General features: G+C 43.0%; 1 protein-coding gene across 3 annotated transcripts in view; it reads left to right on the top strand.

The window, feature by feature from the left end:
* ARHGAP8 (Rho GTPase activating protein 8) overlaps nucleotides 1–11,668 on the top strand; it is a 132,437-nt gene extending 120,769 nt beyond the window's left edge. For 2 of the 3 annotated variants that reach the window (XM_074936570.1, XM_074936580.1), the window contains 4 exons: nucleotides 987–1,064; nucleotides 1,725–1,853; nucleotides 5,733–5,836; nucleotides 9,152–11,668. In XM_074936570.1, the coding sequence (XP_074792671.1) occupies nucleotides 987–1,064; nucleotides 1,725–1,853; nucleotides 5,733–5,836; nucleotides 9,152–9,349 (509 nt within the window). In that variant the 3' untranslated portion in view covers nucleotides 9,350–11,668. Of the gene's footprint in view, nucleotides 1–986; nucleotides 1,065–1,724; nucleotides 1,854–3,991; nucleotides 4,044–5,732; nucleotides 5,837–9,151 lie in introns of those variants that run through there. The other variant, XM_074936588.1, reaches the window with a different exon arrangement.
* The last annotated feature ends 6,663 nt before the right edge of the window (nucleotides 11,669–18,331 follow it).

The following is an 18,331-nucleotide window of genomic DNA, read 5'->3' as shown; positions in this document are numbered from 1 at the left end:
GCCAAATTGGAAACAAAAAGTACCAGAAATCCCATAACTTGTTCTTGTCCCAAATTTTGCAAACTGAAGAGATTCATAATCGTTCACATAAATGTTCTATTTTGAAATGTTTAGCTAAAGCTTTGAATGTAGGAAGTTCACTGCATTCTTTTCTCTGTCTTTTGGGATAGTAGATGCCTTTGTGGGAAATTTAGGGTAAAATTTGCAAAATCCCTATACGACTAAAGTCCCATTTTCAAAAGTGACTTAGGAGCCTAAATCCCAATGATTTTAAAATTCTAAGGGCTTGTCTACTTGAACATTAATTGATGGCAAACTGGGATGTGAATCTACCCCACACTGGCCTGCTGCACACTAACTTCCATGTGGACCCTGCTGCTGTGTGCTGAAAGTTCCCTGGTGCATTTTTATCTACGCTGCTTTGAAACAGGAATAGATTGAAGTGCAATAGGGAACTTTTAATGTATGGCAGCAGGATCCACACAGACACAGCTAGTCTGTGGCAGGCTAGTGTGCGGTAGATTCACACCCCAGCTTGCCACGAACTAAGTGTTTGTACAGATAAGCCATTAGGCACTACTATCTTTGACATGGGACTTAGTCTCCTGCGTCATGTGGGCGCTTTTGTAAACTTGACCCTGAAAGAAAAAAATTAAATGCAAAGTGTTTAATAAAACCTTGAGAAAAGCAAATGTTATTTCCACAAAGTATGCTAAAGGATGAGCTCAGATTGCTATTCCAGGGTAAAGCATGTTTGATTCTACATCCTGGCTTTATGGATCACAATATGCAGGCACCTCTTCAGAAGAACCTCACTGGACTCTAAACTCAACAAAATGGCAGTCTTTGAAAAATGCTTGCCTCTGAGTCTGTCATGTGTACCTGTCACCAAACCCACTCACTCTGTTCTAATAGGATTGAAACCCATCAAAACAAGCCAATGAACGACAGCTTTCACACAGAGCACCTTCATTTTATTTTTTCAGGGCTCCGAGTAGAAGGCCTGTTCAGAAGGTCAGCCAGCATACAAACTATCAAAGAGGTTCAGAAACTCTATAATCAGGGTAAGTCGCCATCCTCCCGTTGCTTTAAATTAATAACACTCTAAAGGCCAGATTGATGTTCTATCTGTTGGTGACACAGTATCGCTATCTTTCATGTAATTAGTTAATCATAAACCCATTTGTAACCTAAAATGTCATATTAATGTAAGCAGTAATACAGAAACCTGAAAGATAACGACAGGCATTTAAAGCTTTCTGAATAATGAGTCATCAATTGATGTCAAAGCTGGAGTTTACAAGATCTGCAGCAACTAATGAATTATGAGGCTTAAGTCAAAAATGGTCTAGTTTTTCATAAACACTTGCATTGCCTCAATGCGTGGTAGGTTGCTGCAGTTAGTTACAAATTATCCAGTGCAGGATCTTCTTGTCATTTTGTCTCTAGCGTTTTTCCATGGGTATGACAATGAAATATAATTTTACATAACAATTTGTGAAATGTGTTGAATTCATTTGCTGAAATGTCTTTTTGAGGTGAGTCTCTTGAAGCTAGATTAATAAAACTCCATTTAAAAAAGTACAACATGACAATGTTAAGATTTTGCAGAAGCAGAAAACAAGGAGGTTTTCTTTTTCTAACTGTGGTTTGGAACAATTTTTAAACAATAATAAAAGATGTTGAAACATGTAACTGAGGAATCATCCTTTTTGGTCCTCTAGGGAAGCCTGTGAATTTTGATGACTATGGAGATATCCATATTCCTGCTGTTATCCTGAAGACCTTCCTCAGGGAACTCCCACAGCCTTTGCTAACCTTTGAATCCTACGATCAAATCCTTGGAATCACCAGTGAGTATAAATTACTTATCATGTCATGAGTTTTATATTTGTAGTTGATCTGGGTTTGGCTAATTTATAATGACTCGGTCACTAATCCATGATACAGTAGGATTTGTATCGGAACATTCATCTCCTCTAAGCCTCAGGCACTAGACCAGAGGTCTCAAAGTCCCGGCCCACAGGCCATCTGCGGCCCGAGAACCTCCCCAGTGCAGCCTGTGGAGGAGAGACACATGCAGCCACGCTGCCAGCTCTGTCTGCTGCAGGCGCCGCCTCCCACTGCTCCCATTGGTGGGGGGAGAGGGACAGAGATACCATCACTAGTTGCTGGGCAGAGTCAGCCATGGAGGCAGTGTCACTTTTTTCCATAATGAATATAAACAAGTCAAAATACCGAACACAACTATCTGATGCCCACCTTACTGCAATCCTGAAGGTTTCAACTGCTCAGTCACTGAGGCCAAACATCAACAAACTGACAGAACTGAAGCGTTGTCAGGTGTCTGGCAAACACTAAAAACTCTCTGGCAGGCAAAGAAGTTGTATGACAGTTTTATTATTTAAGAAATTTGAAATAAAAAATACAATATAAATGTTTTCTTTTCTAAACACCATCTTCAGTGACATTATTGTCCCGCTGGGAGGATTTGAGTACTGGCACTGGCCCTAAAGTAAATTGAATTTGAGACCCCTGCACTAGACTGATCTGATAGCAAGTTCAGCGTTCCATCCAGTAGAGGGCAGAGGTAAAAATCCATGGCCCAGACTTTCAGAAATAGGACCCTAAAGTTAGACTGCAAGTCCATATTTAGGCATCTGCCTGATTTTCAAAAGTCCTGAGCTGCTAATAGCTTCCAGTCTGTCAGGTGCATAAAAGTTTCTGAAACTCAGCATTTCTGAAATTAGACCAAGGGCCTAAATACAGACTTAACAGTCTAATTTTGGATTTATATCTTTTAAAATTTTGGGCCATGTTGTAGAAGTACAAAACAGCATATTATTATATATTTATAGTACAATATATTAATATGCACCTTTTCTTCCATCCTCCACCCCCGCTTTGCTCTATTCCCTTTGCCCATACTAAAACCCATTGTTCTGTTCTTTTTGTACGTTTTTTATGTGGTGCTTTGCATCCTGGAGGTTTTCAAAGTGCTTTTCAAAACTATTTACTGCTCCATACACAAATCACTTCACTGCTAAAGTGCAACTGCCTTTGGGGATGGAAGTTGGCAGCCAGATGGGGGATCAGTGTGCAGTGAAGAAATTGAGCAAGGGAGGAATTTGGAACAATGCCACCAGGGCAAACTCCACTCTTATGGAAGCATGCTGTGTGATATGTAATGTCCACACAGAGCAAGTAGGAGCTTGAAGATTTAGCCCCAAAGGCCCACACATAGGCCTCTTGCTTTAACCAAGGTTTACTCATTTATTTGTACTGCAATCCTGCATCATCAAGAATTAGGTAAAATTTCCAGTGTGCTTTACTCAATTACTTCAAAACATTGGACCACACTCAGTTACACCAGTGCAATCCCAGTGTCTTCATCTGCACTAGTGAAATTGTGGTAGCAGAATTTGGCCCAGCTTATGTATATTTCATTGAAATTTTAGTAGAGCTACTACTCTGGAATAAAATATTAGGGAACAAACCAGATTGACTTAAAGCTTAGCGAGGGGAATATATTAATTATCTAAAGGGCTGACATCACATGAATCTACTGGTGATAAAACTTCAATCATGTGGCCTTTTTCCGGGCATTGGGAATTTTTTATGCTGACAGAGTGACTCTATATATTCCAGTATGTCTGGCATTTAGTACACCCTGCTTGGAGAGACATATATTCTGCTATCCACTAGTTCCATTGTAGGTGGGTTCTAAATTCTGATAAGCATTGAGTCAACAGAACTTCCAGTCACAAATTGTGAAAGAGGGTTGTTCTAACCAGGAGCTCTTTGTGGTGCGGGTAACTAAGGCTTGGCTGTTTCCAGAACAGCTTGTTAACACACTGTTAATAACTGAGAGACTCTGCTGTTGGAAAGCTGAAATTATTATCAGTGGCAGTCTCTGTTGCAGCTGGTGACTATGATTGTAAACTCTTTCAGGCAGGGACTGTCATTTGGTTATGTGTTTTGTATAATGCAGTGGGGTCCTGATCCATAAGTATGGCTCCTAGGCATTCTTGCAAAACAAAGAAGAAGAAGAAGAGTTGAACGTGTCCCTGTTCCTGCAGCTACTTATGCACATATTTAGCTTTGCTCATGTGAGTAATCCCATTCGTGATAATCCAGGGTACAGTGCAGATTAAATCTTGTTTAAAGCTTTCATGGAGTTCTATGCAATTTATTATGTGCAGGTCTTTTGGAGAACACCTTAAAATATATTCTAATGTTCATGTAATTGTAAGTCCAATAGACTCACTAGGTGGCTCAGGGTGTCATTTACTTTCTCCTGGCAGTCTTGGGTTCAAACTCTATTTAGCTCATTAGTGAAAAGGCATTTAATGATGTCAAGCTAGTTTCTAGAAAATGCATATCCACAGAAATCACCATCTTGCCAGTCTCTGCCTAGGACTTGAACATGGAGGATTGGTGCAGGGTCACAACAGAGGTATGTTTGCAGGTATATGAGTAAGGAGAGAGCATTTTGAGTGGCAGGGGTCTCATTGAGAGTTGAGTCAGGGAATAAATATAGTGCAGCTGTACCCAGTACAGAAAGAGAGGTAATGGGATTCAAATTTAGGACCATGAAATTTCCCTGTAGCAAAGGAATAGCTTCAGCTAACTCATGTGCTAGAGAAAATAGTCTGAGAGTTATTGTCAGGCTCTGAGTTGTGCTGTCCAGTGATTATATGAGGGGCTGGGAATCAGGTGTTTTAGATTCTATTCATAACTATCAGTGACTAACATCATGATTTTTGAGTAACTTCACTTCTCTCTCAATTCTCTTGTCTGTAAAATGGGCATCATAATCCCTGCCTACCTCACAAGGATGGTGCGAGGCTTAATTAATACTTGGAAGATGCTTTGAAAATCTCAGTTGAAAGTGTCTTCGCAATCCAAAGGCATGTCACTAATTATTATCCTGTAACAGGGTGCAACTCACCATTCCAGCACCTCCTGCTGGCTGTCTTGGGAATTAGCTCTGCATGTTAGTGCACCCTCTTTGGGTGGTGCCTCACCATCACTCCTGCTCCAGAACCCACATCTCTCCAAGGACCACAGCATCCTCTTCAGTGACACAGCCCTCCATCCATGCCACACACTGTGCTCCCCGCTTCCGGGGGACCTGCAGTCCACTGTTCAGCCACTTTCCTCATTGGCTACTGCACCAAATTGTCTGGCCACTTCCTTGTGGCCCCAGTATCCTCATTGTCCTTGCCTCAGCCTGCAAACCCCAGCAACCAGCCAGGAAACTGTCTCTTGCTCCCCAAGTCCCTGCTAGCAGCACTGCTGTGTCCATGGTGCTGGCAGTTCTCTCAGCCCTCCAGAGACACAGTCCATCCTTCCTCCCTGGGCTCCCAGCAGAAAACTGTGCTCCTCAGCCCTGCAGCTCCCTTTTTATATTGGCCTGCCTGGCCCTGATTGGCTGTTCCCTTCAACCCCTTTCTAATTGGCCACCTCCAGTGCAGCCTCCCTAGGGCTGCTTTTAATCCCTTTTCTGCCAGTGAGGGGCAGCTGCCCCATCACATATCCCAATAAAGAGAAGTAGTGTACACAGATTGAGCTGAATTCAGCTCTCACTTACAGAGATGTAAATCCAAAGTAACTTCATCAGATTTTTGCAGGTGTCACTGAGTTTATAAATTGTCCTAAAAAGAAAATTGCAACCTTATCTATATTTTGATGCCTATTGGATTAGATTACATATGACCTTGATATTACAGGTGTGGAAAGTAGTTTACGAGTGACGAGCTGTAAACAAGTAATCCAAGGACTTCCTGAGCACAATTATGTTGTTCTGAAATACTTGATATGCTTCCTTCATATGGTGAGTACAGGCAAAATTCCCATAATTCTGGCAGACTTTTTGTAAAAGTCTGTTTTTGCAAAATTCAACATTTAAAAGAAAAGAAAAAGAATTGGAAGAGTTGGAGAAATGCAAAAAGGATGTTGTGCATTAATTGTCAATGCAGCAGCTTCAGGCTGCAATATATCTCCACTTCTAATAAAAGCCAGAGTTGAACAATGACCTCAATGATAACGTCAGTATAAAACTCTGTATAAATCACTGAAACCACGGTCTAAATAGACATAAAACCACACGCTTGCTCATGTGTTTAAAAGGGACATTTCCACATTTCTAGTGCTTTTGATTTTTTTATTTTTTTTTTTTACTTTCCCTTTTTGTGTGAAATACCTTTTTAGAAAAAGCTCGAAAATGATGTCTTCCCTCCCCCAGCGATAAAATAAGCAAGCCTGTAAAGCCTTTAGTGCCTGAGAAAGGTGTTGGATCAGTAGCCCCTGGAGTCCAAAGTCATCTGTTTATTCACAGAAGAGAAATATAGCAATAGTAGCAGCAATGCAATCTCCCTTCCTGCTGCCCAATTTGCCATCTTTCTGGGCTGACCTTTTCAAGCCTGGATGCTTAAATTTAAGCCCCTTCATACATATTTATGAGGCACCTAAGTAAAGCAGGCTGATTTTCAGAGTGCTGGGCACTCACAAATCCCGTGGAATTCTCAGGCACATTGCTGATTTATACCATCTGACGAATTGGTCCTCAGGGCTTGTGAGCCACGTTTCAGAAACAAGTTATTTTAATGCCTCTTTATAGCAAAACCCCACCAAAAAGCAGTATTAAAGGAAACACACTGATCCAACCCTGACCCAGACAAAACTAGTGAGTATCTTTCATACCTACATGTTCATTTATCATTACTTAACTGAACTCCAAAAGCTATTATAAAAATCCTCACGTCATTTGCTATTATTTCAGCAACTGATCTCTCCTCAGTGTTATGAATCGTGTAAGTGCCTTTGTTCCAATACTAGATGCACCATCTCGACGCACTTCTTAAGAGCTGAACACTTGAGGTGTTAATGAGGTGTGCAAAAGTACTACATAGTGTTTTCTATAATTGGGCAACAGAACATAGCATTTATTTTTGAGTGTGCCTTGTTATGTAAAGCACAGAGTCAAGTTGATATTAGCACTCAGATCTGCAATTTTTGCTGATCTGTAGCTTTTAATCTTTCACGTTTGAGGGAGTATTTGCATTCATAAAGGTCAAGGGAATGTGAAACAACCTGGAAGCTGGAGATTTCTATTCATCATAGGTCAGGTGTGCTATGCAAGCAGCCATAATTCAAACTTGAACACACTGCTCTTCCAATAATCCCAGTTTTTGCTTGTGACCATCACCCTTCTTACATATAAGAGGTAATTTAATTCCCTCACAAGTTCAGCCTTGAGTAGTGTAAGAGGTACTTGTGGTAATTTTATGAAATGGGATGAAATGTAATCACGAGACAGTTTTTAAAGATGGTAAATTTGATTCAAGCTTCTCAGCAAAAGACCAACACTTTGCTATGCAGTCTCTACCCCCTTACTTAACGACCGATCTTCTTGTGACCAAGGGACACTACAACAAGACAATGTGATTCCAACAGCAGTAAAAGACCTGAGTTATGGGAATGGCTCCAAGTCCTTTGACCTTAGACTAGCAGTAAATGATTCCTTCCATAATGAGCCCAGCATACTGAAAAAGGAGCAAACTGTCTATTCCCCACTCAGGAATATCTCAGGCTGCTAGAAAATGATCATTTTGGGCAACAGCAGTACCTTACCACTAAGAGCAAATCTGAGTAGTGGAAAATGTTGCATTTTTGTACAGCAGCTAGCACAATGTCCCACAATTGAGGTATCTAGGCATTACCACAATACAAATAACAAGGGGAAAACAAGCCGTGTTTTCAAGACTCAGGCCCTAAATGGTGCCCACAAAAGATTTACATGCATGGATGCTCAGCTGAGTTCACAAAATGTGTGTGCATGCACAAACGAGTATTTGGTATGTACAAGTTTCCATTGGCACGTGCATTAAGTTGATTTATGCATGAATAGATGAGCTAAGCGGGCTCCAAAAACTGCTTATATGTGTGCAAATTATTTTGCAGAAGCACTTTTTTGGGCTCCAGTTATAAAAATAGGGCAAAAAATTTACAACACAGCCTTGTTAATGAATACATAATTCAATTTGTTTGTCAGGAAATGGGTTGTTTTCCTCTTTACAGCATGACATGCAGGCTAGTTTGCAATTACGCAGTTTGAGGCTAAATCTTGAGTTTGGTTTATGTGGTGGTAAGGGGCACATAAGCCCCAGATGGCTGAGTAAGCAGGCTCTTCACTGGACAGATCAATACTGCGTCCAGGTCTGCAGTGTGGGCACTATAGCAGCATAGCTACAATGCCGTGGCTATGCCACTGTTACCCTGTAATATAGATGCAGACTACAGTGACAGAAGAGGTTTTTCCATCACTTTAGGAATTCCAACTCCCTGGCTGACAGTAGCTAGGCTGATGGAAGCATTCTTCTGTCAACCTAGCTGCATCTACACTGAGGGTTAGGTTGGTGGAGCTACGACTCTCAGGGATGTGCATTTTTCACACCCCTGAGCGCTGTAGCCATGTCAACTCAAGGGAGGAAAACTGGGTTGTGTATGGAAAGCCACCAGACGGGATCAATATCTGCTTTCTCAGGTGGAGGATCCTTAGAACTTATGCAATGCCAAGCTGCCCTCCATGAATCCTGGTCCTTCTCACTCCTGGCAGCTAGGTCTCATAGCTGCAGTAACCCCCAGGCTTACTGCTACCTTTTCACAAGGGGGTGTCCTTACCTTCTAACCAAGAAAGATTAGATTTTGGAGGGAGATTGGGAGTGGTGTCACTGTCCTTATTTCCCCTCAAGTTACAATGGGGGGACTATTGTGATCTTTGGTCCAATAGAACCTGTATTCTCCGAGTCATCAACTGGTAAAACCCTATTTATGGCTGCATGGCCTTCCTATGCCACTAGCTATTAATCAGCCTCCTGTCATGGGATTGGGGAAGCACTCTGCTTTTTTAGTGACTCCCCAATGCCATTCCTCAGCACCTGGCTGAGCTGTGGACTCAGCCTTGAGGTGGGGCTTGGGCTGGGCAACTGCATAGCTACTATGTGCTCAACCTCGAGGTGGGCTAACCTTTCAGGATCCATTTAGGCCCTGTGGTTATAGAATATTCACGCCAGGCGCTCCATGTGGAATTTGGCCCTTCACGTTGCTTGCATTTGTCACTTTTGGTGGTATGTATGTTTTTTTCCAGGTATCCCAGGAGAGTATTTATAACAAAATGACTGGATCCAACCTGGCATGTGTCTTTGGGTTGAATTTAATCTGGCCGCCTGAAGGAGCTTCTTCCCTGAGTGCTTTGAATCCTCTAAATCTCTTCACTGAATTACTGATAGATTTCTACTCCAAGATCTTCAGTTCACGAACAGTACCTGGTGATATCTTACCTTAATGTTCACAAAAAGGGAAAAGGAATATGCCTACCTTAGCAAAAATCTTCACATATAAACCTATGAGAATTTACTATACACAGGATTTTACAGAAACAAGTGTATTTCATATACAGAGCAAAATCCTTTTTTCAATTTTGCATCACCATGATTTTGCAGATATCAAAGATGTTAAGGGAAATATGCTTACCGATACTGTTTGTATGTGGATGTGTGTATATAAACATTCACAAACCTACAGGTCAAAGTGGCATAAACTTTCCTCTTTTCATAATCTTTAGCAATTGTTAAATATTTGTTAGTTTAAAAATTCATAACAGTAGATAAGACTGTCATTCATTTAAGCATCCTGAAGTTTCCTACTTTGTGGCATTTTTTTCTAGGGCGATGCTAAGTCATCACTTGGGCCATAACTTCTGGACCATCATACCCCTTCTTGCAGTAGGGCTATATAGGCAATTTTTCCCTCTGGAAAAAGTTTCTTTTGAAGTCTTCAAATATATACAAATTATAGATCAATTTTTCAGAATTTCAGGCACTCATTCCCACACGCACAAAAAGAGTGTGCACTTGTGTCTGCGTTTATGTGCAATTACCATGAAAACCAAAGTATTTGCCAGTGTCAGTTAGGTTATGCATACATCTGTCTCTGTGCTTTTAAATATCTAGTATGCCTGTCCAACCATTGTAATTGCACGTGCAAACTAAGTGGAAAATTACACAAGCACTCTTGAGCTTTTGAAAATCAAGTAATTTGTGTTTTTATTTTTAAAGAATTTCTGTCTGTATCAGTATATAGTTAATACAGAATGTAAGAAAACCTTGTTTGAAAAAGGCATTGAATGTTTTCATTATTTGCTGTATGCTCTTCAAGTTTTTTGAGTTGTTAGAAATCTGCTCCTAAAATCAGTCTCTCCCACACACGCACACACACCCCCAAAAAAAAGAGAGAGAGAAAGAAAGAAAACCTTAACCCACCCTGAACCCTGGAAAATACTCCTGATGGCACTTTTATCTAATCTAGTGTGTGTTATCAGTGGGATGACATTAATCCCAGTGGGAATAATTAGCCATAGTAATGTAAGGGGGAGTTTCTGTGTTTTATCTCTAGATACTTGTATTTGAATACCACTTTACAGTTCTGCTCCCTCTGTCTGCTACTGATCATTAGTGGAACAGGATACGGATGTTGTCGTTGTAACAGCAAAAGGGACTGAAGTAGTGGTGACCAAAGTAAGCAGTATTTTCCCAAACGTCTGCTTCTCCTGCTTCCATACAAAGCTGCTGAAGTAGACGTACCCTTCAGGATATAGTAAAGACAATGATCCGTGGAGACCAGTTTGGTTATCCCTTCACCTTCAAAAACAAAGCAACCCTTTTCCTTCTAGCGGTTCTAGCTAACTGGGGGCTTGTGCTTCCAGTCTCTCCTCTTGATAGCTACTAAGTATCTATCTGCCTGTCTAACAGATGCAGGCTTCCAAATCCTTGTGTGAGAGAGCAAGTAGTGATTTATTCTTTTTGGCAGTTTAGAGAAAATAGGAGAGAGTACCCATCGAACTATGTCAGTCCTGTGTTTGCCCAGTAGATGTCATGTACAGCATAAGGCTATAAAAGGAAATTATTAAAATGTAAATAATCAAAAAGCTATAGAACAAGCTGTACTGTATGTCACATCCTTTTAAAATTTAAATTTAAATTGTGGTGTAATTTTCTCTTAATTCATCAAGTGTTTCAATAAAAACAAAATTTGGGCTTTTAAATATCTATTGTTAAATGTCTGTTCTTTGTTAAAAAAAAAAACAAGGCATACTTGTGGCACCGTAGAGACGAACAAATTTATTTGGGCATAAGCTTTTGTGGCCTAAACCCCACTTCATCGGGTATCAAGTGGCCAGTTTGGCATGACTTTGCTACTTACGTATAAAATGTTGCACAGTATAAAGAGAATAATTAAGATGAGTTTATGAATTTAATGTTGTTGCACTTTCAGGAAAATGAGGTTGCAAAGGAGGAAATGTGTTCAGTCTCTGTTTTATGTCATAAATTGTTAAGACAAATACATTGCTGTGCAGTGCAGTACAGCACAGCAATTTGAAGATAACTATTCTGTGAATCGGCACCAAACATTTATATCGGAGGAACTTGGCCTACAGGCCAGTGCATGAAACTGGGAATTAGAAAACCTACTTTCTAATACCATCTCTTGCCCAGAGTGAGAGAGCTATCCAGTGGCAGTTATTTCACCTTTCTAAGTCTCCATTTCTCCTTGAGTTAAAAAAAAAAAAAAAATGCCTGCTTTTTTTAGAGTGCTTTGAGATTACTGGCTGAGAATTACTATAGAAGTATAAAATGTTATCATTCAGATTTTTCCAAAATCCAGCTGAGCAAAATGGCACTTCCAGTACAGTACTAATGGTTTTCAAACATTGGGGAACGTTGCACTGATCAGTGATTTAAGTAGAGAGGAGTCTAGGCAAAATACCGTACCAAAACACCTTGGGGTGAATCCTGACTCTGCTGAAGACAACGGGAGCTCTGCCTTTGACTTCCGTGGGGCTAGGATTTCACCACATTCTCTGGCTCTCTTTTTGTACAGCTCTAGAAAACAGTGACAGAAGTATCCCAGTATCAGTTACAGCATAGTGAAAGCAGAGCCCTAGCCAGAATAGATTGCTAACTCAGCAGCAATTCACCCTAGCGCAGTGCTACTCCAAAGTGGTGGCCCGCGGACCGGTGCCAGTCCGCGAGCCATCGGCTGCCAGTCTGCTGGGGAAAAAAATTGCCAGTCCCCCACATCAGATAGCTTGAGAAGCACTGGGTCTAGAGGAAAGTTGTTTTTTTTTCTGACTCCTTGCATTAGTTTTCTGTTCCCCAGAGGTCCACTGCCTCCTACAAAGGTGGATTTGGTATATGCTACATCATTTGGCTGATCTTTGACTGTGTGGCTCAGAAACTGATCTCTTACTGTGTGAATCAGTGGCTGGTGCCTAGCAACAAGTAAAAGTACCTGCAGTGTGCATGGCTTTAGCTACTTTATCTGCTCGTAGGCACCAAGAGCGATTTAAAGAGTGAATCTGTTTTACATATTTGTCACATACCAAACACCAGTTTTTCCTTTTAGTCTTTGTAAATGATCATTTTTCAGAGATCGCTGGCTTCTGTCATTTACCAACTGAAGTACAGAATGGAGTTTCTGATTCCAGGATTGTTTCATTTCTATGAACAAGATCATACGATATCCCACAGTTTGAACAATTTGATATTGCTTAGAAAATGTAATACTGTTCCTGATTATGACCAGTGTTCACGCTGCTGATGGTACATGCCCGCTTCTAGTCACTTTTTCTCAGCTGGCAGCAGTGAAAAGTGGGGTAGGTGATAGCTGGCTCTACCCCCTCCCAGCCATTCACTGACTTTGGGCAGGTCTACACTTAAAATGCTGCATCGGTGCAGCTGTGCTGCTGTAGAGCTTTAGGGCCTGGCGACACTTGCAGATGTAGAGCGCTGTGAGTTAAATCCGCCTTCGGAGAGCGCAGCAGGGAAAGCGCTGCCGTGTGTTCACACTGTCAGCTGCAAGCGCGCTGCCGTGGCCACATTTGCAGCACTTGCAGTGGCATTGGGAGAGGTGCATAATGGGCAGCTATCCCACAGAGCACCTCTTCCCATTCTGGCGCTGTGGCTTATGGTAAGGGAGCCAGGGGGGCATTCTGGGTCCTGTGCCAATGCCCCATGATGCATCGCTTTGCACCCCAGCAATCCCTGTGCTTCCGTCCACATTTGGTGCCATCTTTCAACAGTTTTTGTACTGCGCGCTCTGTCTTCCCTTTTGGTCTGCGGGAATGGAGCCCGAACTGCTGAGGAGTATGCTGACGAGTTTCACCAGCACGTCACGTTTGGCAGTCGAGTTATTCCTTATGATCCAAAGTGACAATGAGGGCTTCGACGAGCATATCGACTCGAGTAACGCATATGACACGAGTTTGCTTGTGACATTCACGGACATGCTCATCACCGTGGAACACTGCTTTTGGGCTCGGGAAACAAGCACTGAGTGGTGGGATCACATCGTCATACAAGTCTGGGATGATGAGCAGTGGCTACAGAACTTTCGGATGAGAAAAGCCACTTTCATGGGACTGTGTGAGGAGCTCGCCCCCACCCTGAGGCACAAGGATACGAGATTGAGAGCTGCCCTGACGGTGGAGAAGCGGGTGGCTATTGCAACCTGGAAGCTGACAACTCCAGACAGCTACCAATCGGTCGTTAACCAGTTTGGAGTGGGAAAGTCGACCGTTGCAATTGTGTTGATGCAAGTTTGCAGGGCCATTAATCACATCCTGCTCAGAAGAACCGTGACTCTGGGTAACGTGCATGACATTGTGGATGGCTTTGCACAAATGCGTTTCCCTAACTGCGGAGGGGCGATAGATGGCACACATATTCCAATTCTGGCACCAGCCCACTTAGCCTCCGAGTACATTAATTGGAAGGGGTATTTCTCTATCGTTCTCCAGGCGTTTGTGGATCACCGTGGGCGTTTCATTGACATTAACGCAGGCTGGCCCGGAAAGGTGCATGACACACTCATCTTTCAGAACACTGGCCTGTTCAGGAAGCTGCAAGCCGGGACTTTTTTCCCAGATCAGAAGATCACCACAGGGGAAGTCAAAATGCCCATTGTGATCCTTGGAGACCCTGCTTACCCGTTAATGCCGTGGCTCCTGAAACCCTACACAAGGAGCCTTGACAGCGGCAAGGAGCAGTTCAGCAACAGGCTGAGCCGGTGCAGAATGACTGTGGAGTGTGCTTTTGGCCGTTTAAAGGGCTGCTGGCGCTCTCTGTATGGGAAGCTGGACCTAGCCGATGACAGCATCCCTGCGGTTGTATCTGCGTGCTGTACCCTCCATAACATTTGTGAAGGGAAGGGTGAACGATACACTCAGGCATGGAACTCGTAGGTTCAACACCTGGAGGCTGAATTTGAACAGCCAGAGAGCAGGGCTATTGGAGGGGCCCAGCGCGGGGCTGCGAGGATTAGGGCTGCCTTGAGGGAGCAATTTGAGGCTGAAAGCCACCAGTAATTTCTGGTGCCCTGCACAAGAGTGAAGTGCAGTGGTTCCAATGTTAGTAGGAATCTGTGTTTGCTATGCTGACTGGCCATGCCTGTTGCTTTCCTGGGCTAAGGTATCTTTTACTTTATGTAATAATAAAGAATGTTTTCAAAGCCAAAAAATCCATTTATTGAAAAGAAACACAACTGCTTGGGAAACAGAAAGGGCAAGGGGGTGGGCTGGGGAACGGTACAATCACAGATTTGCGTTTGTCCTGTTATCATACTCAGCCTTCCTCACGGCACAGTGGCACAGACAAGTTAGCCTTACTGGGACAAGGACCACAGTGGCTTTCCCGAGAAAACTGTGCAAGCGCATTGCCCAAGTTCTGGATGAGACCTTTGAAGAGATCACTGAGGCCAGTTACTGCGATGTGAGAGAGCACATCAACACCGTTCTGCATCTAGGCATGCATGCAGCCCTAACCCTCCTCGCCCCAAGAGCCTGCACCGAATAACTTCCTTCCCAAAATAAAAGCCGCTTACTGGGCATCTCCTCTGGTGTTTGTCCTTCCCCAAGCACCGGTGGCCACGAGCGGCTACCTTCCTCCTGGCTTGAGAGCAGCTCCTGGCTGCATTCATTTAGGGATTCCGGGGTGTCTTCCTCCGCCTCAGCACCCTCGCTCCCACTTTGCTGCTCCTCTTCCTCCTGCCTTGTTGAACTGGGCTCTGAAGTGTCCATGGTGCTACTCAGACTGGAGGTGGGATCGCCCCCAAGTATCGGGTCCGGCTCTTTGTAGAAACGGCAGGTTGCAGGGGCAGCACCAGAGCGGCTGGTTGCCTCACAGGCTTTGCGGTAGGCATTCTGCAAAGGCATTCTTCACTTTAACCCTACACTGCAGTGCATCCCGGTCATGGCCCCTTTCCAGCATGTCCCTTGATATCTACCCGAAGGTATCGTAATTCCTACAGCTGGAGTGCAGCTGGGACTGGACAGCTTCCTTCCCCGAAACACTGATGAGGTCCAGCACCTCGCCATTACTCTATACTGGCATGGTCACCTGGAAAGATTTGCTGAGAGCACTCCACGCCTTGCTGAGCAAACAGGAAGGGGATTTTCAAAAGTTCCAGAGAATTTAAAGGGCGGATCTGACGGCTGGTCATCTGAGGGCAGGGCAATAGAGTTCAAAGTGATGACCAGAGTGGCTAGAACAGGCATTGTGGGACACTTCTGGAGGCCGATCAGAGCGCACTAACAGACCAGGGCGTCCACACTGGCGTCGCGGCACTCCAGCAGGGGCACACCAAACGTTATTCCACTCGCCGAGGTGGAGTACCAGGAGCGCTCTAGCCGCTGAGTCAGAGCGCTCTACGTGCCTTGCCAGTGTGGACGGGTAGTGAGCTAGTGCGCCCGGGGCTCCTTTAATGCGCTCTAACTCGCAAGTGTAGCCAAGCCCTTAGTGAAGACGCAACTATGCTGTTGGGCATAGTTTATGTACCGCTGCGATTTTTCACATCCCTGAGCAACGTAGTTATACCAGTGTAAGTTTATAGCGTAGACCTGGCCGGACTGTTATGCTTCAGCATTGTCATTAGGGAGGATCCTTCAAAGACAGAAGGCACCTTGACGTCAAAAGACTTGCAACAACTGCACAGTTCAGTTGCTAAAAAGGTGTGTAGGTGTGGTAATCTGCCCTAAGAACCCCTGTTATCTGGGACTGAACATCAGAATTAACTATGATGTTAAATCAAATCTTATGCGTTATTCAGAAGGGTTTATAGTGAAATTCATGTTAGAAAAATGTATGTTTCAAATTTCCTGACTCCAAGAGGATTCCTGGAGATGTCCCCTGCAGTTACTTTGATAACAGTTTCTCTTTACAAATGGTAATTGCACAATTCCAGCTTTTGTACAGCGTGCCCTTGCGAACTCTTCCCTTGCATCAAAGAACAATTTTCAGATCATTTTCATAGCAAAAAGGAAATGATTATGGAGATAATCTGTTGGAAACACATGCTGGGTTTCAGTTTAAAACAATAAAATGCATTCATGAAATGAGAAATGGAGTGTTACCTGTACTGACAATATGCAGAGAATAAAGTGCCTACACAGTCTAGTTTACTGAGCTATTAGGAGTTTAAAATTGTTCCCAGGATTAGTCTGATTATTAAATGCTCCTAGAAATAAGGTGACTTATGTGCTGTCCAGAATCTATACAGAAATGTGAAATGACAGAACAGAGCTGTTAACCAAAGGAGTTGTTATAATTCTTAATGATCATAAGTATGAGTGATCGCATTACTATATCGGTTATGTCTCTCTGTGTATAGTATATAATAATACATTGCACTTGTAGAACATCTGTCATTGGAGAATCTCTCAGAGCTTTGCAAATATTGATATATTCACCCACCCATACCGTAATGATTCTAATAGAAAAATCTAAAGATATTTTATTCAAATGTGAAATATGCAATTGCTCCCCCATCCAGGTGACTAAGTAGAATTTATACAATAATACAAGGCTCCGCCGTTCAGCTTTATTTCCTGAATATCTACCTGCGTTGAAAGCATTTTGCAGCACAAAGTGAAGTGTCTTCAAAACTGAAAAAAAGTGGGTTTTCCTTTATTACACCTTTCAAGAAGCAAGATTATTGCCAGCATCGGCCAAACTATAAGGTTGTTTGGTTTTGCTGGCATTCTCCTGGCCAATCAATTTCCCCCTCTTATTCTGTTCAGTTTTAAAACATATTATCTAACTAAGGTAATGGGCCAAATTCAGCCCTGAGTAAGTGCGTAAGAGCAGCTCCACGAAAGTCAATGGTTTTACACTGGCAGAGAATTAGGCTCCGTATTTGTGTAGAATATATGCGCCATATGAATGAGGCCAGATCTGTAGCTGGGGTAGATTGGCGTAACGCCATTGCCTTCATTGGAACTATGCTGATTTTCATCAGCTGAGGATCTTGTTCATGTTTGTCTTTGTTCCTGTGCATCTAGCAAACCAGCTTTAATATGAGTATGCAGCGCGCCCTCCAATATTTTAGAGCCAACTAATCTAAGAGGAGATATTGGAGGGTCTGCCGCCGAATTGCCGCTGCCGCGGAAAGACGAGACGCCGCCCTGACGGCACAGGGACGGCTGCCCCTTTCACAGGGCCGCCCCAAGCACCTGCTTGGAATGCTGGTGCCTGGAGCCAGCCCTGGCTCTAGTAATCATTTGAATTCAAGAGAAGTAACTCCGCTAACTGCAGCCCAGAAAAATACTAGCAGTTGCTTTTCACAGGACAGTGAAAACTCCAGTGACGCTACAGCTGTGATTTCTCACTGGCCTCTGATTTTGAAGGCGCAATAATTTTGCTGGAGCTAGTCACACCACGTAGATGAGTGAGTGACTAAGTGTAACCCCTACATGTCAATGTGCTAGGAATTGTTCCTACACTTCATCGCAATGCAAATGTTGGCTTACACAAATACTTCTGGTAGCAGAATGGGACTCCACTTCTCAAAATCACCCCCTTTGTGTGACATTGTACTACTTTATTTCTATCCAGGCCACTTCCTCAAAGAGTAGTTCACTTTTGCTTCTGTCCTCAAATGGTTATTAACGTTAAGCTCCCTTGTCACCAGTGACATCAATGGGAAGTCCAACAAAGTGACCGAACTTTTAAATCTACATGAAATCGGGCATCCCCACCTGGCCATCTTTTGTGAGGGTTTTTAATGTGTCCCAATGCTGGCGTGTGCTCTCAAACTGCTTCTGCGCTTTCAAATGTTCTGGCTTCTCTTTAATCACTCACAAAAGCAGTTTATTGCTCCTTACTCCTTCACCACAAACATTATCCCCTTAATTAATGGGGCAATAAAAAGCATCTGTAAAATGCACCAGATTGCATCGTCTTCAGTGTTTGAACTTAATTTCTACAGCAATTGC

The sequence above is a fragment of the Natator depressus genome, chromosome 1, assembly GCF_965152275.1.
Source record: "Natator depressus isolate rNatDep1 chromosome 1, rNatDep2.hap1, whole genome shotgun sequence".
In the NCBI taxonomy this organism is placed as follows: domain Eukaryota; kingdom Metazoa; phylum Chordata; order Testudines; family Cheloniidae; genus Natator; species Natator depressus.
Note: the sequence above shows the minus strand (reverse complement) of the source record. Positions and strands in the feature narration are given on the sequence as shown.